The sequence below is a fragment of the Notolepis coatsorum genome (genome assembly GCF_963971535.1).
Source record: "Notolepis coatsorum genome assembly, chromosome: 1".
NCBI lineage: Eukaryota > Metazoa > Chordata > Actinopteri > Aulopiformes > Paralepididae > Notolepis > Notolepis coatsorum.
This window is the reverse complement of record NC_140165.1, coordinates 83,533,068-83,558,626: the sequence shown is the minus strand read 5'-3', so window position 1 is coordinate 83,558,626 and position 25,559 is coordinate 83,533,068. Positions and strand designations below refer to the sequence as shown.

The following is a 25,559-nucleotide window of genomic DNA, read 5'->3' as shown; positions in this document are numbered from 1 at the left end:
AGTCACGAATAAGAATAAAAATAAGACTAAGAATAAAATACGGTCCGGGATATACATTTTCTATGTTATGTATATACATTCTAATATAAAATATACTGTAGAGTAAAAATATACAGTAAGTGTACAGTAGAAAGTGTGGAATTGTACAGTGTCGATTTAAGAGTAAAGTAAAAGTCCAAGATTTCATAGTACTGTCACCTTGTGCTCAGTGATGCAGTGAGGCACAGTGATGCGTTACATCTAATCGGTAACATCTCCATGACGATATACTCAGCCACGTTGTTTTGTTTACATCCGTCACTGGCACTGGTAGAGGATTCTCTATCAGCATTTTTGTATGCGTCAATAGTTTCACATAGTTACACTTCATCAAATTTAGATTTCATATTTTCATATATTTCATATAACTCTTTGCTCCCCCCACATAATGTTAGTTTACAATGAACAGCTATTGACGTTACCGATCTTCCTGCTGCTTTTTGGCTAGTAGCCGGCGTGACCTTGCCCTGACCTACTCGTGCCCACACGGCATCTACCAAGGACCACGTATAAACGTGATCTAACGTTATAGGAGGACAAAAAAACACATAGCATTCTGGCAATGATGTAACACAGTAACACAGTGTTACTTGGATTGGTAACTGTAATATAATTACTATTTTGGAAATTGTAAAGCCTTACTTTATTCGTTATTGGGAAAGTAATACAATTTAAATTTTACAAATTTTACAAAGAATACACAAAAAAGGTGTCCAACATTTGGAAATGCACAAACACAAACCATTGTTTTGATCTTTTAGATAACGCTAAGCTAGCTGTATTCCAACACAAACACGAACTATAGTTTTGATCTTTTAGATAACGCTAAGCTAGCTGTATTCCAACACAAACACGAACTATTGTTTTGATCTTTTAGATAACGCTAAGCTAGCTGTATTCCAACACAAACACAAACTATAGTTTTTATCTTTTAGATAACGCTAAGCTAGCTGTATTCCAACACAAACACAAACTATAGTTTTGATCTTTTAGATAACGCTAAGCTAGCTGTATTCCAACACACAAACGTTTCGTTGTTTTAACTTAACGTTACTCCATAGAATTTCTGATGCAGCTTCCACTGTTTGTTTTCCTGTTATCTCGCTATGAAATCCTGTGAGGCGTGTGTGTTATACTCGCTTATGTGAAAAATTGAAATGTCCTAAATGAGGAAATCTTTGATGACCTGGTTTTGTTTGACAAGCTGTTGTAGTGTGATGGTTAAGGTTAAGGTTAAGGTTAGTTACAGAATGCATGTATGTTTATGTAATGTCCCAATATGTTACATAAACATGGGTGTGTGATTCTTGGCCGGTCAAACATGTTGACAGTAGAACAGCTGAGGGACAATTTACACACACACACACACACACACACACACGCGCACACGCGCACACACACTCACACAGAGAGGGAGATACTGTACAGGCATATGATATGTACCGTTACTGTATACTGTATCTATAGCTGTCTCTGGGCAGATTGTACAAAGATCTTCTGGTTTAGTTTAGTCTCTTCTTCTTAATATTGATCACCGTAGCAAGTATTCAAGTAAGTAAATGATCAATTAATTTGTGTTGACTGACTGAATAATTAATTGTAATTGATTGATTCTGTCACACGTGGGTCAACATTATTTCAGATGACTTGAAGTGAATATTTCTATTTATTACTTCTTAGTTGTATTGTTGTATTTTATCTAAGTATTCCTATTTAGTAGTAGTAGTAGTAGTAGTAGTAGTAGACAGACAGACGGACGGACGGACGGACGGACGGACGGACGGACGGATGAGAGAGAGAGCAACCTTAAGAGTCTGATATCCTTCACACTCGGAAATGTCACTGAAATGTCAAGAACGGTCTACATGTGTGTGAGGGTGTGTGTGTGTATTAATAGTACAGTAATACAGTCGGATCTTCACACCTGTTGAGAGGTCATATTACATTACCTCATAGGTTAAAGGTCAAGGGGGTCTGTAAATCTCTCACACACACACACACACACACACACACACACACACACACACACACACACACACATACAGTGTAGTGTAGATATTAGTGTGTATTAATAACTATTCATAAACCCCCTTTGGGAGTGTTCCAACTGGAGTTCTTGAACAATTCAAGTTGGAGGGGGGGGGGGGAGTGAAAATGGAAAGAGAAGAGAAGATAAGAGAAGAGAGGGAGTGAAGAAGGAGGGTGTCACGTTACTAGACAGCTGATCTTGGAGAGAGAAAAAGAGAGCGAGAGAGACAGAGTACAGACATAAATAGAGAGAGAGTACAGACGGAGATATAGACTGATAGTGTGAGAGAGAGAGGGTACAGAGAGAGAGAGAGATAGACAGAGACAACAGACAGAGATAGACAGAGAAAGAGAGATAGAGTACAGACAGAGAGAGGGACAGAGAGAGGGATAGAGACAGAGAGAGACACAGACAGAGAAAGAGATAGACACAGACGAGAGAGAGAGAGAGACAGACACAGAGAGAAAGATGTATTCAAATGTATTCTTTCAACGTTTCAATTAGTTGCACATTAGTATACATTCACACAGTGTGCTCCTTACGTACCGAAAAATACGCTATATAAGAATTTCATAAAGCACCGAACCATAGAAAATATAAAAATAAGTTAACCAATATTATGATGACATGTAAAAAGGAATACTAATAAAATATTGGAGAAAAATTTAAACAACATTAAAGGTTTATGGAGTGTACTAAATGGTATTATAAGAAACGGAAATAAAAATGCAAATTACCCGGAATACTTCACAGAGAATGACAAGATTGAAGACCATAAATAATATGGAGGCTGTGGTTGAGGGCTTTAACAAATTATTTGTAAATGTGGGACCAAAATTGGCAGCAAAAATCAAGACGACAGAAGGTGGGGCTGTTGAGGATAGCGGGGACAGAAATATAAATACAATCTTTTTGGCAGCAGTGGATGAAAAAATAAGTCACAGAGACCGTAAGAAAATGCAAAAATAAAACTTCCGCTGACGGGAACGACATAGACATGACAACAGTAAAAGCAGTTATTGAAGGAATTGCAAAGCCACTAACCCACATCTGCAACTTGTCATTTCAATCTGGTAAATTCCCCAACAATATGAAAATAGCTTCTTTCTTTGCTTTCCCAATTTTCCAAAAAACGTTTTACCGACCGACTAGACACATTTATTGAAAAACACAACCTGCTGACAGACAGTCAGTATGGATTCAAAAAGGACAGATCAACATCATTGGCATTAACAGAAGAAATTACTAATTGTATCGACAACCAAAAAATTGCTATTGGGAGTATTTATTGACTTAAAAAAAGCTTTCGAGACCATTAATCATGATATATTATTCAATCAATTAGAAAAGTATGGTATTAGGGGGATTGGGTTGAGCTGGATGAGGAGCTAAGAAACAGGAACTATTTGTGCAAATAGGTGAACATAAATCAAACTATATGGATATTACTTGTGGGGTACCACAAGGGTCAGTATTCGTGTACCACAAGGGTCATGATTAGGGCCAAAACTGTTTATATTATACATAAACGATATATGTAATGTATCAAAAATACAGAAATTTGTCTTGTTTGCAGACGATACAAATATTTTTTGTTCTGGAGAACTTTTGCAGGAGATTTTGAGGATGATCACTACAGAAATGAATAAATTAAAATTGTGCTTTGACAAAAACAAATTATCACTAAATCTGGAGAAAACAAAGATCATGCTGCTGGAAACCCCATGTAAGCCATGTCCGAGCTAAACTGGCTAAATGCACTGGAATTCTAGGGAAAACTAAACACATATTGGATCATAAATCATTACACACTTTATACTGTTCACTGTTTTTACTGTATCTGTCTTACTGTGTGGAGGTCTGGGGAAATAACTAGTACAGCCAATATGCATATTACAGAAAAGAGCAATAAGGACAATAAACAAGGTAGGATATATAGAACACACAAACCCACTGTTTCTTAAATCAAACACCTTGATATCGATCTGGTCAAATTTAAAACATCACAAATTATGTACAAAGGGGTTAGGGGGATTGTATGGTGTGTGGTGAGGGACATGTTTCTAGAGGGCACTGCTTGCCTTTGAACAGCATGGCACTTCACAGACTAACTAATGCAGGTCAGGTCTGACACACACACACACACAGACACGCGCGCGCACGTGCACACACGCATTCATGCATATACATGTGTACACACACACACACACACACACACACACACACACTTACCGTTTTAGTGTTCTTTTAACAAGGAATATATTTTTGTTGTTGGTCAGCTGTTAATGATCTCTCTTTCTTTTACCCCCCCCCCCCTTTCTCTCTCTCTCTCTCTCTCTCTGCAGTCAGGATGTCGATCGTTAAGATTCATGCCAGAGAGATCCTCGACTCCAGAGGAAACCCCACCGTGGAGGTGGATCTCTGGACCGTCAAGGGTACGAATCAAACACACCTCTACTCAGATTACACTGTAGATACACAGACACAATCCCCTCTGGACCCGCAGGGGTACGAATCAAACACACCTCTACTCAGATTACACTGTAGATACACAGACACAATCCCCTCTGGACCCGCAGGGGTACGAATCAAACTCACCTCTACTCTAGATAATCTGTACTGTACACACACACGTATTCAAATTTGTGCTTAGATTAAAATGTATGTTTGTTTATATTAAAGTGTATATTTAAAAATGTATGTTTGGATTCGTGTCGGTCTCAATTTCCACACTCAATTTACCCTCCACTCCAACTCTATCCCATAATATTTACACCACAGCCCTTAATGCACTCAGATAACCTGTATTGTGCCCCTCCTCGTGTGTGTGTGTGCGCGTGCGTGTGCGCGTGCGTGTGTGTGTGTGTGTGTGTGTGTGTGTGTGTGTGTGTGTGTGTGTGTGTGTGTGTGTGTGTGTGTGTGTGCAGGTCGCTTCAGAGCGGCGGTGCCCAGCGGTGCCTCCACTGGAGTCCATGAGGCCCTGGAGATGAGAGACGGAGACAAGACCCGCTATCTGGGAAAAGGTGTTAATCATTCATTGTTAAGGTTTTATGGGGTTGCTATATGTTTTATTATGATGCTCTATGTTTTATTATGATGCTCTATGTTTTATTATGATGCTCTGTTTTATTATGATGCTCTATGTTTTATGATGTCTGTCCATGTCCAAAATCAGGGACCATGATGGAAATAAGTGCTTGCACTTTCTCATGTTTTTATCCCTCTTTTACTCCACAATAAAAATCAATCAATCAATTAATTTAAAGTGGCAATCCACAAGGACCTAATATCTGTTTGTTTTGGCGACATCTATTGGTGATAAGCGATCATTGCTGTTGCGTTTTGCACTGTACTTGCTGTCCATCTCGAGAGTTCGTGCATCACTTTCTGTGAATAAATGTCCTACCAGACACCAGTGGCGTTTTTAGGGTTAGAAAACATTGGGGGCTTCAGCCCGGGGGGGGGGGGGGGGGTAACCCCCCCCCCCTTTTTTTCTTTCTTTTTTAAACACAGAAATACGCAATTTTAGAGTAATAAGAGATGAATACTGAATAACTAGAATCATTAGAGGTTCTCAAAGTGAGGTCCAGGTCCATGAGAGGGATCTGGGCAGTCCCCATAGAAAATTCAAAGTTAACAGGACCAAATCATCAGTTTCTTATTTATTTATTTATTTAGCCAGATAAAACATTGATCTGGTCCAAGAAGCCCCAACAGGAGTACAAATATACATATATACACATATATATATATATATATATATATATATATATATATATATATATATATATATATATATATATATATATATATATATATATATAATATACATATACTGTACATACATACACCAATAACAAAATAAAAACACAGTTAAGAATCATACACATAAGCAAATAAACAAACAAACAAACAAACAAACATATGCACAGCCTATGTACAAAATAAATAAACAGTTCATCTCTAGTCTTTACAGTTTTCTTCAATTGCATAAACACTCAAATCAAAAGTATTACACAATTATCAAAACCTTACACTCAAGGAGCAAAATATAGGCCCAGATTTGCACCCCTACAATGTCAGCCTCACTTTTTGCAAAACAATACACACAGTGATTTGCAAAACACTAAACACACTTGCATTACATTAGACACAGAATGTCAAATTACCACACATATGAGCCAATTGGTTAAACACAGCCATCAGATGCACAAACACACCATTGCTTAATTGTAGATACACCAATCAGGTTTAAGCACTATAAAAATGCAGCAGGTGAGTTCACCTGTCTTCAACCAAAATGGAAGGAGAGTGAAGTACTGTACACAGAGAACGTGAAAATATACAATACATTCACCAAACACTACACAAGACAACCAATGATGCAGACTGATGAAAATATACATTTTCTCCCATTTTCCCAAATCAGTCAACATGTCAACATGGAGAATCACAACAAAAAATTATCTTGCCAGATCCAGCTAGGCAAAGAGATAATGTCTAGTATTTTCTGTTTAAATAAAAAAAAAATTTACTGTAATTTTAACCTGTACTGGATACAGTATTTTATGTTTGTCTGATATTTGCTGAGCTTACAGTGTTATGCACATAGTAGCATGAAAACTGGGACATGTATTGTTGTGATTCTCCATGTTGAAATGTTGACTGATTTGGTTATGGTTATATATATAATTTTGGTCTCGTGTAGTGTTTTGTGAATTTATTGTATATTTGCACATTCTCTGCGTACTTCACTTACAGTACTCTAATCACTGAGAAGTAGAATTGCTAAATGTGTTTTAGGTTAAGCACAGCAGTGTGTGTAACTGGTTCAAACAGAATTAAGTCATATGAAATGTGTGTTTCATATGGTAACAAAATGTAGTTTTTATAAATTAGTGTATGGTTTTGACAAGTGTTTAATTTAGCAAAGGATCTGAGGTGTTCTGATAATTGTGTGTGTGGTTGTGCTAATTGTGTGTTTTGAAACACTGGGCCCCGTTTTCAAAATCATGCTTAGGCAATCGGAAAAAAACTGTATCGTGTGTTTCATTATATACATATGTTTCAGTCTTCTCATAAAAAAAATATTCGATTTTTGGGTCTTTTCCTGCCTTTGGTCCGCTTTGCATTCACATCTCAAATGAACCGCAGCAGGGTTCACTTGCAAGAGTGAATGAGCTTTCACACCACCCCAAACCAACCGGACTATCCGAGGTTCGATTAAAGCTTATTATAGGACACTGGACATGGGTATGGATGGCTCCAGGTGCTGCTGCGTTAAAGTGCACATCTTCAATATCTGTACTATTTAAAAGCACAGTGCAGGACACACTCAAAGGTTATCGCACCTCAGAGATGGCAGTGGACATGTATGACAGGACAAAGGCCATATGTAATGGCCTTTGGATTGAGGAACATACTACCAGCCAAAGGACGAAGCAGAAAAGGATGGACGAGTATGTAGTTGAGTCATCTTGTGGCACAAGCTCAGACCTCAGCTCAGGAGATCAGCTGAGACAGAGACTGTTCTATCCAGTCGTCGACAGAATGCTGCAAGAGCTTGAGAGCAGGTTCTCATGAGTTGGATAACAACTTATGAGAGGCATACAGGCATGTTATCCAGCCTCAGACCAGTTTCTCTCAGTGGAATTGCTGCAACCCCTCGCCACACATTACAATATCCAACTATTGCCAGAGGAGATCACAGTTGCAAAGTGTTTCCTGGTCAGGACAGGCAGAGATGCAGTCCATACTATCCAAAGTGTCTTTTCCCTCCTGGATGATAATAATAATAATAATAATAATAATAATAATAATAATAATAATAATAATAATAATAATAATAATAATAATAATAATAATAATAATAATAATAATAATAATAATAATAATAAATGTATAAGGCGCCTTTCAGGACACTAAAAAAAAAGTCCACAGATCGGTGAATGAAAAAATTATAGGATCAAATGAAAACTACTTACTAAAAATTTTTAAAAGTACTAAAAACCAACAAAAATACCAAACACTAACAAACATTCAGCACAGACAATGGGGATGCTGACATAAAAAAATAAATAAAAATAAATGTAAACAATTTTTTTTTTTTCTTTTTTTTTTTAGATCCGGGGCTAGAAGAAAAACCCCGGAAGCTAACGACGCCACTGCCAGACACCAGTGTTTAGAAATGTAAACGCATTCTTGAATTGATTATATAGATAGAATCCAGGGCTGGGTATCCCCACGTGATATCGCCAGAGTCGATTCAATTCCAATTCACAAGGTCCCGATTCAATTTAGATTCAGTTATAATACCAATTGTGCGCGGGTATGAAAGAGATTCTGGGAACTAATGCTGTAAATTGTACAAGGAACCCTCTAACCTTGTGCATTATTAAAAACAATGTACGTAGACAGTGAGGACAGGCCTGGCATAGCAACACGTAGCCCACTCACAACACGCTCACTTAACCAAATAAAAACAACAAGCATCTCTTACTGCAAGGTGCAAGGGCCACTTGTGTTTTGTATCCAAAACTACAAGGATTTGCATTGCTGATCCCGGCTGTATATGTAATGCTACGTTACACTAACTCAATATTAGCAAAGTCAAAAATGACATCTGGGTGCTCTGAAATGTACAATATAAGCAAATATGAATTTTGAGTTTATGAGGCGCAAGCTAGTTAATTGACAAGCAGTCATGAAATAACACGGTTTCGTCAACGAGCTAGTTTGACAAGCAGTCATGAAATAACACGGTTTCAACAACAAGCTTGACAAGCAGTCATGAAATAACACAGTTTCAACAACAAGCTAGTTTGACAAGCAGTCATGAAATAACACAGTTTCAACAACAAGCTAGTTTGACAAGCAGTCATGAAATAACACAGTTTCAACAACAAGCTAGTTTGACAAGCAGTCATGAAATAACAGTTTCAACAACAAGCTAGTTTGACAAGCAGTCATGAAATAACACAGTTTCAACAACAAGCTAGTTTGACAAGCAGTCATGAAATAACAGTTTCAACAACAAGCTAGTTTGACAAGCAGTCATGAAATAACACGGTTTCGTCAACAAGCTAGTTGACGTTGAGTGTGTGGTATTCCTTCTTATTTGCGTCTACAAATACTGCCATCTGAAAATAGAAAATGGTTATATATTACAACATGAAATATTTTAGGGTGGTTAGGTGGCGTAGCGGAGATTGCGTTCGTCACCAACCCCGGAGCTGTGAGCTGGATTCGCCTGTTCGAATCCAGCTCACAGCTCCGAGGTTGTCACCAGCTTGGCTGGCCGCTCACACTAATACAATTGGCTGTATTAGAGGGTGGGAGAAGCTGGCGGGGTGGGTCCGGGTCGTTGTAAACAGCGACTCCTACAGTTCGGTCGGGGCGCCTGCTAAGCGCGGATAGGACCTGAGTGGGATAGTGTGATCCTTCCACACGCTACGCCCTCTCAGGGAGGATCCGCGCTGCCAGGTGAAAAGAAGCGGTTGATTGGCTGGACGTGTGTCAGAGGAAGCACGTGATAGCCTCCACTCTCCCAGATGATCTGACTGTGGGGGGTAAGTGCGCAGCGACCAGGAAGGGGATTGGGAAACTCTTGGAAGAACTCTTCGAAATCTCATCTGATACCACCTAGAGAGCTAGTTTCAGAGTGTGGTGCTGAGTACCAAGTATCTCATCTCATGGCCCACCAAGTATCTCATGATGCAGCAGTTAAGGTGTTGATACCATTCAGCACCACATACAGTATCTGTGTGAAGCTGGCTTTTCATCCATGACAGCTCTGAAAACAAAATATAGGGCCAATTTGAAAGGTCACGATATTGGTGTTATTTCAATAAATTTAAACATGGCCCATTTCATGACTATTTTGTTGGGGGGGGGGGCAAAATATTTTGGTCCGCCAAAGGGGGGCCTGACGGAAAAGGTTTGAGAAGCACTGCCTATTGATTGGATTCAGAGTCCCATATAGAAAACAACAGTCCTATGCTGCCATCTACTGGATGTAGTTGGGACTTTGTTAGAGACGTCGGAGAGGTCGGAGTCTACGGTGCGTGTAGCTTTATGCCAAGCAAGCAGTGCAAAAATTTACCGTAGTGGCATGCAGTAATGCGCCTTTCATTTTCCGCCGCCCAGCGCCCAGGTCGCGCGGAAATAGGCTGTCTATTGCCATTCTCTTTGACAAACTCTAACCTTAACCAGCTCCTTAACAACGCCTAAACTTAACCGTTCTAACCTTAACCAACTCCGAAACAATGCCTAACCTTAACCTTAACCTTAACCATGCCTAACCTTAACCATAGAAATTATATTGCCATTCTCTTTGACAAACTCTAACCTTAACCAGCTCCTTAACAGCGCCTAAACTTAACCGTTCTAACCTTAACCAACTCCGAAACAATGCCTAACCTTAACCTTAACCTTAACCATGCCTAACCTTAACCGGCGAAAGAATACACGTTAAAAAAAAATCACGTTAAAAAATATTTTCGATGGGATTCGAACTCGCCAGCAAACAAGCCATAGGATCCACAGCCATGTGTCCTTGCCAATTGAGCTATTGCTAGATACTGAATAAGGGGCGGTGACTTATATATATTGAGCTCCGCTCGTGTCGGATCTCATGCGCATGCGCGGGCACCTCGCGCGAGCACGCCGGCGCACGCACGCACCTGAGCGAGCACGCCGCCGCCGGTGCACGCACGGTAGCATTTGTCTGAAAAGAAGGGCGCTTTACCGCACTAGCGTGCGGTGACGAATGCGGAAGCATTTTTGCACTGCTTGCTTGGCATTAACGTACAGGCGTCTACGGTGTACATTTATGGGGGAGGGCCATATGAAAGTTCTGCTGATTGGCCAGTACTGAGCGGGAGTCTGTTCTGATTGGTTCATTGTGACGGGTGGAAGAGTGATGGTGAAGAGACAGACAGACACATTAGTGAAACAGCGCCCCCCCTGTGTCAGCAGGGCAACAACAACTTCTCAGTTCAAAAAGTTTAAGTATTTTCTGAAATCCCATGAGATGGAGCATGGCTTGTCACAGAGAACTCAATGTTACCTTGATGTCCTCTTTTCACTGACAATGCCACATTCTGTCTGTCTGTCTGTCTCTCTGTCTGTTTGTTTGTACTGTCTCTCTGTCTGTTTGTTTGTACTATCTGTCTGTCTGTACTATCTGTCTAATATTATTATTATTAATCATAATAATAGTAATTTTAATCATCTGATATGTTTCTCCAGGTGTCCTGAAGGCTGTTGATCACGTGAACAAAGACATCGCCCCCCACCTGATCGATAAGGTAAAGCATCAATGAAAGATCAATAGAAAACAACCTACCTAATTTACCTAACCTGAATTTATAATAAAACGCAAGATGCTTGTGCCCTAATGATGAGGATAAGCGCTCAACAAAGAACCACAATGCCAACTGCAAAAAGAAGGTCTAACATGCCTCTAAACACCTGCTACTGACCTATGCTAATCGTCGAGGCAAATAAAAACATAATGGGCGTGTGTGTGTGTGTGCAGGGGGGGGGGGTGGAGGGGTGTCGAATAAGAACCCGGTTTAGGACAAGGGAGGGGAAAGGTGAAGCAAGGGAGTTTATTTCTATGATAAAACACAAGATATTTGTGCCCTAATGATAAGGATAAACACTCCATGAAGTAACACAATCCCATTGCCCATATAAAGTATAAACAGGCCTATAAATACTACATGGGAATAAATACTATGGAACTACACACTGTGTATTACATGGCCCATAATGGCCCCCATAATCCAACGTGTAGATAGGCAGTGAGAGCAGCATATCACCAGGGTTATCAGGTGGGCACCTCCCTTCACTGGTGTTTCGTCAAGTTAGGCCCACGACACCTCAGGAAGGCTCAACAGTTCCAGTGTCCCAGAACCACGCCCCTCCATGCTAGCTCTCACTGTCCATGATACCCCCATCATGCCGAACTTCCTTGTGTTATCAAGAAAGACCTATTCCTGATAACAACAGAGAAGAAAAGGAATATTCTGACAGCTGATATTAAATGTCTCTTCAACCAAGTACACTGACTTCCTTTCAATGCTTCTCCCCGGCATCTCCTTCTCTTCTCGCCGCCATCTCCCTCCCACTTCTACCGGACGAACCCTATAGCTTTCCACGCTCGCAGTTCAGTTTCTGCAGCCAAACTCTCACTTTCTGCTCAGCCTCCTCTCGCTTGCTGCCCCCGAGATGTGTTTTTCCATTTTCCATATCATGGCTGATACCTGATACGCGATGTTACTGTTACATCATGTGTGTGTGTGCGTGGGCGTTGTGTTGGCAAATCATTGCACAAAGCCCCCCCCCCAGCTAACCATGTCCACACCGCGCTATGAGAACCGACCATGTGGACCGCAGCTCCCACGCAAGTCTGTGCGCTTGCGTGTTGCTCTGGTCCCCGGCCTCTTTCCAAGGCACCGCCACCTCCATCAAACCAACTACTCAACTACTTGTATCTTGTATCTTGTATCTTGTATCTTGTATCTTGTACTCGCTGGCTCGCAGATAGGGTGACCAGATGCAAAAAGTCCAAAAGCAGGACAACAGTAAGATTTTGGTGGGACAAAGTGGGACAGATAGATAATGTAACATTTTTTATTAGAATAACTCGTCTTCACCGAATAGATAAAGGTTAAATCAAAATAAATACAAATTAAATACAGAATTATATCTCTCCACATTCATCTTGGCACTGGCAGCCGGCTTGTTACCACCTAACATCTGTTTTAAATATTCAAACTTTATCACTTGACAGGAATGTCTTGTGTTCGATATATATTTTTTTGCTTCGAAAAGAGGGACATCCTCTCAATATGTGGGACGCGGTCTCAAATGGTGGGACAGTACAACCAAAAGGGGGACACCTGGTCACCCTACTCGCAGACCATAACACTAGATCTGGCTGCAGGTTCTAACACTTGTCCTGGAACCAACGGCATTTCCTCTAAACCCTCTACGTTTCTCTCCCTCAACGACACATTGAATGGCCGCACTCTCCAACCGATTACATCCCGAATTCACCTGTTCTGCCTTTCAATACGTATCTTAACTGGACTGGGAAGGTACACTGTCAATAAATGCACCAATAATTATTAATGAACTGTTAAAAAATATCAACGTCAACATCAAATAGGATGACATGATGGTATCGATACAAATCCTCTCTATGAGTAACTCTCTCTCTCTCTCTCTGCCCGTTTTGTTTCCCACTGTCTAGAAGTTCAGTGTGGTTGAACAGGAAAAGATCGATAACTTCATGCTGGAACTCGACGGAACCGAGAACAAATGTAAGTTTCTCTTTTTTCATTAATCTGGCACACATGTCTTATCACATCTCTTATCATCTATCTATCTCTCTCTCTAGCTAAGTTTGGAGCTAATGCTATAATGGGTCTCTCTCTCTCTCTCTCTCTCCCTCTCTCTCTCTCTCTCTCTCTCTCTCTCTCTCTATCGCTCTAGCTAAGTTTGGAGCTAATGCTATCCTGGGAGTGTCTCTGGCTGTATGCAAGGCTGGTGCTGCAGAGAAGGGAGTTCCCCTCTACCGTCACATCGCCGACCTCGCCGGTAACAAAGACGTCATCCTGCCCGTTCCTGTGAGTAGAGGGACAGTGTGTGTGTGTGTGTGCATGAAGTCACAATTAGGGATGTCCGATATTATCGGCCTACCGATATTGGCATTAAATTGTGATATCGGAAAATATCGGTATCTGTTTTCAATTTTTTTTTTTTTTTTTTTTTTTACATTTCTATAACCTTTATTTACCCAGGCAAGCAAGTAAGAACAAATTCTGATTTTACTTATTGTCAAAAGTATGCATAATGTTGTGTTAATTCCACAACAAGTGATATGTAATGTAATTACCTGAAATTATTACGTTTTTTGGGGGGGGGGGGGGGGGGGGGGGGAACCCTGCATATATCGGTATTGGTTGATATCGGTTGATATCGGTATCAGAAATTAAGAGTTGAACAATATCGGTATATCGGTATCGGTAAAAAAGCCAATATTGAGCATCCCTAGTCACAATGTATTATTGCTTACTTAATTATAGATGATGTTATCATTCAATACCGTATGAAAAAGGAATAAAATAAGGCAGCCGTGTCAAACGTTTTAACCATGGACAACAGAACACAAAAGTCCTTGTGTATTACTGATTCTTGATTCTTGATGTGAACAGGCCTCAGTGTGGAGTAATACACAGGCGTTCTTCAACAAGCAAAATAGTTCCAAGAAGAATCAAGCCATCATATATACATTAGGACTGAGGGTTATTTATGGGTTGATAATAAATTGTGATTATTTGCATCTAATGGCTTCCAATCTTTCATTTGCTGCCTCCAATGTCTCTCTCTCTAGTATACATTGACAGATATAGACATCATCTATGATCATCTTCTGATACTCAATAAAGATAAGAAATAATTTAAATTGAAATTAAATGTAGAAAAAGCTGATTAATGCATAGGCAATGAATTAGGCCTAATGAATAAAAAAGGAGAATTCAAGAAACAGAAAAGTTGAAATATCCAAATAGTTAACTACCACTTAAAAGGTGCTGTATAGATAACATTCGGCCACTAGATGTCGCACTAGAGCACCAGCATGTCATTCCAATCGGATGCATTCCACGTGGGGAAATGGGAAGTAGGAAGGGGATACGTGCACACTACATGTAAACAACATTCATTTTGGACCCGCCAACATTTTTCAAATGATAAATTCATTAATCAAAAATGTTTGGTTGGGAAAGCGATTATTTTATTCCACACCTTTCTAATAGCTCTGTGGATGTTTTTTTTTTATTATTTCATATTTTGTATGATTACTCTACATTTTAATTATAGCACCTTTTAGTGAATTCATTAATTTTTTTCATTAATTTTATTTTGTTTCATACATGGGGGTACAGTTAATCTTTGCACAATATCACCAACATCTTTTTTGTTTTTTAACATGATACACCCACCCACCTTTTAAGTGAATCACTTATTTTAAACATCTGTTTTTTAATGCAGTCGACCAGCTCTCAAAACCACAGGCTCACCAACAATAGGCTTTACTCTTATCGCTTATCGGTCTCAAATGACAGATATGAGCATCCAAAGTCCATGTTTTTCACAGCCCCTGGACGTCGGGACGCCCTTACTTTCGATCCCTCCATACGTTATATATGTTGTACTTAGAATGAATCCAGAAGCAGCCATTTGTTACTATATATTGGGTTCCTATGTGTAGGACAGGGAGAAGGGAGGAAGGTGATTCTAAAACGAATGGTGTCTGGTTCCATACAGGCCTTCAACGTGATCAACGGTGGCAGCCACGCTGGAAACAAGCTGGCCATGCAGGAGTTCATGATCCTGCCAATAGGGGCCGCCAACTTCCACGAAGCCATGAGGATCGGTGCTGAGGTGAGGTCACTGTCTCCACCGTGTTTTCACTTCAAAACAATCAACAGTCATACAAAATTATTAAAAAACACTCGTACAACATCATCAAAACACTCACATAACATTATTAAAACACTCATATGTTTTTATTTTATTAGCAATTTGTTCAGTTGCTATTGCATGCACTTATCTGTGTTTCATTACACGTATGTGTGCATGCTTACCAACTGTTTCGCCTGTTTTATTGCAACACTACTATCACCGACATCTAAGAAGGGAGATCCCCTCTTGAACGGCCCTTCTAAGGTTTCTCTCCTCCAGTCCACATTGCATGTGGTGCATTTTTTACCTTCACGTGGGGCATGTCTGGGAGTGCTGCATTCATTTATTTTATTTATTAAAAATGTTTTGGACTTCATGGTGTTTTGTTTTGTACTTGATTTATTGTGATGTTTCTTCTTGACTTGTTTAAAGAAGACGTGTCCGGCCATGGGGACATTACCGTGTGTTGTCGGGCCTTACAAATAAATTAGATTTGTTTTGATATGATATAGCATTATTAAAACACTCGCATAACATTATTAAAAAAACTCATATAACATTATTAAAACACTCATACACCATAATCAAAACACTCTCATAACATTATTAAAACACTCATATAACATTAAAACACCCGCATAACATTAGTAAAACACTCGTATAACATTATTAAAGCACTCATATAACATTATTAAAACATTCATAACATTATTAAAACCCTAAACATTAAAAGCCTGTCTGTCTGTCTGTAGGTGAACACTAAACATTAAAAGCCTGTCTGTCTGTCTGTCTGTAGGTGAACACTAAACATTAAAAGCCTGTCTGTCTGTCTGTCTGTCTGTAGGTGAACACTAAACAATAAAAGCCTGTCTGTCTGTCTGTCTGTCTGTCTGTCTGTCTGTCTGTCTGTCTGTCTGTAGGTGAACACTAAACAATAAAAGCCTGTCTGTCTGTCTGTCTGTCTGTAGGTGAACACTACACAATAAAAGCCTGTCTGTCTGTCTGTAGGTGAACCCTAAACATTAAAAGCCTGTCTGTCTGTCTGTCTGTCTGTAGGTGAACACTAAACAATAAAAGCCTGTCTGTCTGTCTGTCTGCAGGTGAACACTAAACAATAAAAGCCTGTCTGTCTGTCTGTCTGTCTGTCTGTCTGCAGGTGAACACTAAACAATAAAAGCCTGTCTGTCTGTCTGTCTGCAGGTGAACACTAAACAATAAAAGCCTGTCTGTCTGTCTGTCTGTCTGTAGGTGAACACTAAACAATAAAAGCCTGTCTGTCTGTCTGCAGGTGTACCACAACCTGAAGAACGTCATCAAGGCCAAGTACGGGCAGGACGCCACCAACGTAGGAGATGAGGGCGGCTTTGCCCCCAACATCCTGGAGAACACTGAGGGTGCGTCACTCATAACAGGGACTTATTATGGGATGTGTGTTTAAATATGTTCAACATCACTCATAACAGGGACTTATTATGGGATGTGTGTTTAAATATGTTCAACATCACTCATAACAGGGACTTATTATGGGATGGGATGTGTGTTTACTTTAAACATGTTCAACATCACTCATAACAGGGACCTATTATTATCGTCTTAGTCTTAGTATGGAAGACTAAGTGTCAGTCTGAAATGTGATTTAGGCGCTGGGGAGAAATGACCTACATGTTCTCCTTGCTGTTTGGCCAGGGTCTTCGAATGAACAAGCCTAAACAAGCTGTTCAGAATCATTGCCCTTTGTGATGTCACAAGCAATATATTACCTGTAATTAATGAATTAGCTGTGCTTTTTGGAGGGCCATTGGTCATGATGTTACGTTTCACTCATCCACTCATATACAGAGAAAAAGCCTTTAAAGATCTCCATCCTGGAAAGTGTTTTCGAAAAGCTCAGTTTTCAGTTAGTTTTCATGTTGACGGGACACAGATAAAATACTATGTTAACTGTAAAAAAAACGTTTTGCTTGTGGACAAGGCCTTAGACTACCATAGTTTACCTGCAAACCGTATCCTATCATTCATCACTAAACTACTTCACCAGTCTTGTTGAAACAGTTCCTGGTTAGTAAAGTATTCTCTGTCTCCATGCAGCCCTGGAGCTGCTGACGACGGCCATCCAGAAGGCTGGGTACCCAGACAAGATCATCATCGGCATGGATGTTGCTGCCTCTGAGTTCTACAAGGGTGGAAAGTACGACCTGGACTTCAAGTCACCTGACGACCCTGCAAGACACATCTCAGGAGATGCTCTGGGAGACCTGTACAAGACCTTCATCAAGGGATACCCTGGTAAGATAATATAATAATTATAATATAATAATAATAATAATAATAATAATAATAATAATAATAATAATAATAATAATAATAATAATAATAATAATAATAATAATAATAATAATAATAATAATAATAATAATAATTAATAATAATAATAATAATAATAATAATAATAATAATAATAATAATAATAATAATAATATAATAATAATAAGAATATATACACAGACCTGTACAAGAGCTTCATCAAGGGATACCCTGGTAAGATAATATAATAATAATAATAATAATAATAATAATAATAATAATAATAATAATAATAATAATAATAATAATAATAATAATAATAATAATAATAATAATAATAATAATAATATAATAATAATAATAGGGGAGCTCCAGTAGCTCACCGCGTACCTCGAGCGCTATTTCGGCGCCGGGGACAACCGTGCTCGTCACGGATCTGGGGTAGCAAGTTCGATTCCCGGACAAAGCCGTAACTTTCTCAGAGTGTCTTCCCCCCATCTACACCCCCATTCAACCTGTTTCTGTCGGTCACACTTGACCAGAGAAAAAAGCGATAAACGCTAGAAGAGCCAGCGGAATGGCCAAAGTAAAAAAAATAAAAATAACAATAATAATAATAATAATAATAATAATATGGGCGGCTACGTGGCGTAGTGGGCAAGGCGCTCACCACGAATGACGGAGACGCTGGGCTTGCCTGTTCGAGCCCAGCGCTCCACATTGCTTTCAGTTTAGCTGGTCGTTCATACTAATACACATTGGCCGTATTAGGGGGTGGGAAACTGATGGGTGGGGATCGGGCGTTGTGGACAGCGACTCCTACAGGTCGGTTGGTGCGCCTGCGCAGTAGAATCAGGAAGTGTCGGGGGCAGCGTGAGCCTCCCACACGTTACTCCTCGTCACTGAGAGATCGAGCTGCGCAGGTGAAAAGATGCGACTGCTGTTACCTCAAGTACCGGAGGGGACTTGTGCTATGTATAACTTAGTCCACATTGCAGCCGGCTTGTGGGAGGCAAGAAACAGCGTTCGTGACAGGGGAGGGTTGAATTGGATGATACGAAAATTGGGATGGGAGAAAATATAGAAAAATGGGAGAAAAAGTGGATAAAAATAATAATAATAATAATAATAATAATAATAATAATAATAATAATAATAATAATAATAATAATAATAATAATATAATATATACACACACAGACCTGTATATGACTATGAGCTTCATCAAGGGATACCCTGGTAAGATAATATAATAATAATAATATAATATATACACACACAGACCTGTACAATAGCTTCATCAAGGGATACCCTGGTAAGATAATATAATAATAATAATAATAATAATAATAATAATAATAATAATAATAATAATAATAATAATAATAATAATAATTATAATTATATATATATATATATATATATATATATATATATATATATATATATATATATATATATATATATATATACACACAGACCTGTATATGAGCTTCATCAAGGGATACCCTGGTAAGATAATATAATAATAATACTATAATATAATATATGCACACACACAGACCTGGTTCACACAAATACTATCTGCTAAAACATTTAATAATATTAACAATATTCATGTTTTGTGTTTGTTTGTTTCTTCCTTCCTCTCTTCAGTTGTGTCCATTGAGGATCCATTTGACCAGGATGACTGGGAGCAGTGGTCAAAGTTCACCGCTGATGTCGATATCCAGGTAACTTAACAGAGAGAGAGAGAATATTGATTAGTTGAACCAGGGGATTCAAGCTTAACAAGTTATGAATGAATTGAACCAGGGGATTCAACTTAATGCAGGAGTGTGGACAAAAACAGGCTGACGGCTGAAGTCTAATCTGAAGGTCTGATCTGTGTGTGATCTGTGTGTAGGTTGTCGGTGATGATCTGACAGTCACCAACCCCAAGCGTATCCAGCAGGCTGTGGAGAAGAAGGCCTGCAACTGTCTCCTTCTCAAAGTCAACCAGATCGGCACCGTTACTGAGTCTATTCGCGCGTAAGTGATCTGATTATCACTGTATTGTTGTAGTTTTTGTTTTAGTGTAGTAGTAGTAAACTGTAAACTGTATGTGGACATGTGCCATGCATATAATTTAAAGCGGCTGCTGTGTGTGTGTGTGTGTGTGTGTGTGTGTGTGTGTGTGTGTGTGTGTGTGTGTGTGTGTGTGTGTGTGTGTGTGTGTGTTAACAGATGCAAGCTCGCTCAGAGTAACGGTTGGGGTGTGATGGTGAGCCATCGCTCTGGAGAGACTGAAGATGCCTTCATCGCAGACCTGGTGGTCGGCCTCTGCACTGGACAGGTACTACATATATACACACAATATAAACACGATATATACACAATCTATATATATATATACCATTTGTTTACAATACATAGCTACAATATAAACACAGTCATTATTGGGCAGCGCAGTGGTCAGCACAGTTACCTCACAGCAGGCAGGTCCTCCTGGGGGTTTGCATGTTGCTCTCCGGGCGCCTCACTGGGTGTGATCTGCTCACTGCTCCTAATTAGTCAGGATGAGTCAAATGAAGAGGATGACTTTCCCCAAAGGGGATTCATAAAGGTACAACTCAACTCAACCCAACTCGAGTTAATATTATTAACACAAACACACTCTGACCTGGTGAACTGGACAGGTACTGTACTACACATACACATTATACAATATGTAGCGCCTACAATATATACACTGTATAAACACAATATAATACAATATAGACACAGACAGATGCAATCTTTTAGCTGGTGTTGGACCCTGCCACCCTCTCCTAGACATACATATTCATCTCTCTCTCTCTCTCTCTCTCTCTCTCTCTGTCTCTGTCTCTGTCTCTCTCTCTCTCTCTCTCTCTCTCTCTCTCTCTCTCTCTCTCTCTCTCTCTCTCTCTCTCTCTCTCTCAGATTAAGACAGGTGCTCCCTGCAGATCAGAGCGTCTGTCCAAATATAACCAGCTGATGAGGTAAGTACTTTCCTTCCTCAGCCTGTTATTATTATTATTATTATTATATATATATATATATATATATATATATATATATATATATATATATATATATATATATATATATATATATATATATATATATATATATATATATATATATATATATATATAGTGTTGCCTCAGCCTGGTGTTACAGTACTAGTATCGGTGCCATGTTCAGTACCAACATACTGCAAATAGCTTTTCCATGACAGAATCTGTGTACACGACAAAGTATTAGTAATACCCTTAGTAATATCAGTACAAATGTCTGTAGTATTAGTAATAGCAGTAGTAATATCAGTAGTATTAGTATTAAGATAAGATATTCCTTTATTGATCCCCTTGGGGAAATCCAGGATATTTTAATTAGTAATATCGGTAGTATTAGTAATAGTATTAGTAATAGCATTAGTAATATCAGTAGCATTAGTAATATCAGTAGTATTAGTAATAACATTAGTAATATCAGTAGTATTAGCAATAACATTAGTAATATCAGTAGTATTAGCAATATCAGTAGTAATATCAGTAGCATTAGTAATATCAGTAGTATTAGTAATAGCATTAGTAATATCAGTATTATTAGTAATAGCATTAGTAATATCAGTAGCATTAGTAATATCAGTAGTAATATCAGTAGTATTAGTAATAGCATTAGTAATATCAGTAGTATTAGTAATACCATTAGTAATATCAGTAGTATTAGTAATAGCATTAGTAATATCAGTAGTATTAGCAATATCAGTAGTATTAGTATACCATTAGTAATATCAGTAGTATTAGTATACCATTAGTAATATCAGTAGTATTAGTAATAGCATTAGTAATATCAGTAGTATTAGTAATAGCTTTAGTAATATCAGTAGTATTAGTAATAGCATTAGTAATATCAGTAGCATTAGTAATATCAGTAGTATTAGTAATAGCATTAGTAATATCAGTAGTATTAGTAATAGCATTAGTAATATCAGTAGCATTAGTAATATCAGTAGTATTAGTAATAACAGTAGTATTAGTAATAGCATTAGTAATATCAGTAGTATTAGTAATAGCATTAGTAATATCAGTAGTATTAGCAATATCAGTAGTATTAGTAATAACAGTAGTATTAGTAATAGCATTAGTAATATCAGTAGTATTAGCAATATCAGTAGTATTAGTAATACCATTAGTAATATCAGTAGTATTAGTAATACCATTAGTAATATCAGTAGTATTAGTAATACCATTAGTAATAACATTAGTAATATCAGTAGTATTAGCAATATCAGTAGTATTAGTAATACCATTAGTAATATCAGTAGTATTAGTAATAGCATTAGTAATATCAGTAGTATTAGTAATACCATTAGTAATATCAGTAGTATTAGTAATAGCATTAGTAATATCAGTAGTATTAGCAATATCAGTAGTATTAGTATACCATTAGTAATATCAGTAGTATTAGTATACCATTAGTAATATCAGTAGTATTAGTAATACCATTAGTAATATCAGTAGTATTAGTAATACCGATAGTAATATCAGTAGTATTAGTAATATCATTTGTAATAGCAGTAGTATTAGTAATACCGATAGTAATATCAGTAGTATTAGAAATATCAATAGTATTAGTAATATCATTAGTAATATTGTTAGCTGGTAGTGAAAGGTATTAAACAATATGTGATCATTCTGAAAACTGTAAACAAAGATGTCGAGAAAAGTGTGGGATTTTACAAGAGGAAACGCATAGTTCCTTTATTAACCTTTTACCATCTAACCTCTGCTGGTTGAGTTGTAACCTCTGACCTTCGCCCTCTGCCCTCCAGGATTGAGGAGGAGCTTGGATTCAACGCCAAGTTTGCCGGCAGGGACTTCCGTCACCCCAAGATCAATTAAGCATCTCTTTGTCCTCACCTCCATCAATCCCTCCATCTCGCTGATGACTGACAACCGACCCCCTTCCTCCCTCCCGCTCGGGTAGCGGGGTCACCGGGGTCACCGGGGGGGTCAAGGCCAACCTCCTGAGTTTGACCCCATAAATAATTCCACTGTTTTATATATGTAGCACGAGCCTCACCTTTTTGAACCTACCCTCACACTGCGGTGTGGAATAAATAATAATAAATACTATAAAGATCATAAAAAGATTTTGTTCGAGTTGTTATTGTTCTGTATCACATCACATCAGAATCAACGACTTCTAACGTTCATCAGTACAACAGACACACATGGTACAGTAACAACATGACCTCACTCACATACAGTATACAGTACAACAGACACACATGGTACAATGACAGCATAACTTCACATATATAACAGACACACATGGTATTTAGCTCTTTCTCACACACACACACACACACACACACACACACACACACTCCCTCTCACACACACACACTCCCTCTCACACACACAATCACTCACTCTCTCTTACACACAAATACACTCACACACATACACACACACTCACTCTTACACACAAATACTAGTGCTGTCAGGCGATTAAAAAAATTTATCTAATTAATTACAAGATTTGTAATTAATTAATCTAATTAATCGCATTTTAATCGCATTACCATTTTATGCCTGATATTCTATAATCATATTTCAAATTGCATGTGTCCGGATGGCAGAATTCAGTACTGTATCTACAAACCTTCTGTTTAATCATCTTCCATCTATTAATTTGCTTAGATTTTTCAGGTCTGGTCAATTTGAGCATGGTGTTATTCACAGTCAAAGATTAAAAAAAAATGTATTGATATTCTCATTTGGTTCATTACAATTTACTCAAAATAAAATTTTCATTCAATCAATGGGTACAATACAGTACGGCTCAATACACACAATTGTTAAGGGGATGCAGACCAGAGAAAGACTTTCGTCTTGTTTACATCAGGGTCCCCCATTTTCAATTCATAATGAATTGTAAGTAAGGGTGCAACTTGCACCGTGCAATCCATTTATTGTGGATCTAGCCCACAGTATTTCTGACACTGGGAATACATTCCCTGAGATTCATAGATTCATAGACCATATTAAAAAAAAGTATGTACATGTGTATCTACATTCTTATGGAATGAATGAGATACAAAAAAAAGATTATAAAAAGAAAAAAAAAGAAAATTGGTAATTAATTTTCATAACGCGATCATTTGCTGTGTAATTAATTAATCTAATTAACGCGATAAACTGACAGCCCTAACAAATATACACACACACACACACACACACACACACACACACTCAAGACACTCTAGACATACACTATCTCCCTCATTGTCACACACGTGCACACACACACACACACATGCTCTCTCTCACACACCCACATTCTCTCTCTCTCTCTCTCTCTTTCACACCCACATTCTCTCTCTCTCTTTCTCTCTGTCACACACACAGTGGGTCTGACGTCAATGCTGAAGAGGGCAGGGAGTTTGGGGCGAGGACTGCTTGTTGCCTGGCGATGATCAGCAGGCAGAAAGTTAGCAGACACAATGCCTGATTGATTGATTGATTGATTGAAAACTTTATTAACAGATTGCAGAATGGGTACAATACAGTACAGCTCAATACACACAATTGTTAAGGGGATGCAGACCAGAGAAAGACTTTCGTCTTGTTTACATCAGGGTCCCCCATTTTCAATTCATCAGGACATATGACATACATGACATACAGATAGTCAGTACTGCTACATCTATACATTTATGACATACCAGATTTGCAAATACAGTACTGTTTGTGATACAGAAGGAGTCAGGAAAAGGGAGTATATACATTTGACGTAGAAACTGTACATTGGAGGAGGTTGGGTGGGGGGGGGGGCACACTGTATAAACAAGCAAAACTGTACATTGAGGGGGGGGGGGAGACACTGTACAAACAAACAAAATTGTACATTGGACTATTGACAAAACCATACTAGGCAAATGACTGTACATTGGAGGGGGTTGGGTTAGGATATTTACAGGGGCCAGTGTTGAATTGCAGTCTCCCGTAGGTGTCCCTTGAGAGAGGTTTTGAAAGTGGGTAGTGATCCACATTCCTTTACAGCTTTGGGTAGGGCGTTCCACATTGATGTGGCATAATTGCGAAACGTGTTTAGTCCCTTATTTGAGCCGAATCTGGGTTTAACATGATTTGTGGAGCTCCCTCTGGTGTTGTGATCGTGGTATTCACTGACCTTTGGGAAGTATTTTGACATGTACATGGGTACCTTGGTCGTGTAGTGTATCTTGTAGACCAGGCCCATTGCAAGTTGCTGTACTCTGTCGTCTACTCTAAGCCATCCTAGGTTGTCAAAGTGGGCAGGGGTGAGGTGGGTTCTAGGAGTAAGGTCAAGCAGTAGTCTGACCAGTTTGTTTTGAGATGTTTGTAATTTTGTTTTTAGCGCCTTTGAGGTGCTTTGGTACCAGCCTACTACTGACCAGCTGTGTGTGTGTGTGTGTGTGTGTGTGTGTGTGTGTGTGTGTGTGTGTGTGTGTGTGTGTGTGTGTGTGTGTGTGTGTGTGTGTGTGTGTGTGTGTGTGTGTGTGTGTGTGTGTGTGTGTGTGTGTGTGTGTGTGTGTGTGTGTGTGTGTGTGTGTGTGTGTATATATGTGTGTGCATCCTTGTTGAGTGAACATGATTCTGGTTTGAGGTCAGTGGTTATTACACTAATGTTACTTGGTTTATGTATTGTACTACAA

The 25,559-nt window shown here is 38.7% G+C and overlaps 1 protein-coding gene across 2 annotated transcripts in view; it reads left to right on the top strand.

The window, feature by feature from the left end:
• eno3 (enolase 3, (beta, muscle)) overlaps nucleotides 1-23,007 on the top strand; it is a 28,604-nt gene extending 5,597 nt beyond the window's left edge. The window contains exons 2-14 of one of the 2 annotated variants that reach the window (XM_084335498.1): nucleotides 4,414-4,503; nucleotides 4,996-5,091; nucleotides 11,318-11,376; nucleotides 13,332-13,398; nucleotides 13,571-13,704; nucleotides 15,407-15,523; nucleotides 16,833-16,938; nucleotides 17,633-17,830; nucleotides 19,505-19,581; nucleotides 19,755-19,879; nucleotides 20,075-20,183; nucleotides 20,792-20,850; nucleotides 22,689-23,007. In XM_084335498.1, coding sequence (XP_084191624.1) covers nucleotides 4,419-4,503; nucleotides 4,996-5,091; nucleotides 11,318-11,376; nucleotides 13,332-13,398; nucleotides 13,571-13,704; nucleotides 15,407-15,523; nucleotides 16,833-16,938; nucleotides 17,633-17,830; nucleotides 19,505-19,581; nucleotides 19,755-19,879; nucleotides 20,075-20,183; nucleotides 20,792-20,850; nucleotides 22,689-22,758 — 1,302 coding nt within the window. In that variant the 5' untranslated portion in view covers nucleotides 4,414-4,418 and the 3' untranslated portion in view covers nucleotides 22,759-23,007. Of the gene's footprint in view, nucleotides 1-4,413; nucleotides 4,504-4,995; nucleotides 5,092-11,317; nucleotides 11,377-13,328; nucleotides 13,399-13,570; nucleotides 13,705-15,406; nucleotides 15,524-16,832; nucleotides 16,939-17,632; nucleotides 17,831-19,504; nucleotides 19,582-19,754; nucleotides 19,880-20,074; nucleotides 20,184-20,791; nucleotides 20,851-22,688 lie in introns of both variants that reach the window. The other variant, XM_084335497.1, reaches the window with a different exon arrangement.
• The last annotated feature ends 2,552 nt before the right edge of the window (nucleotides 23,008-25,559 follow it).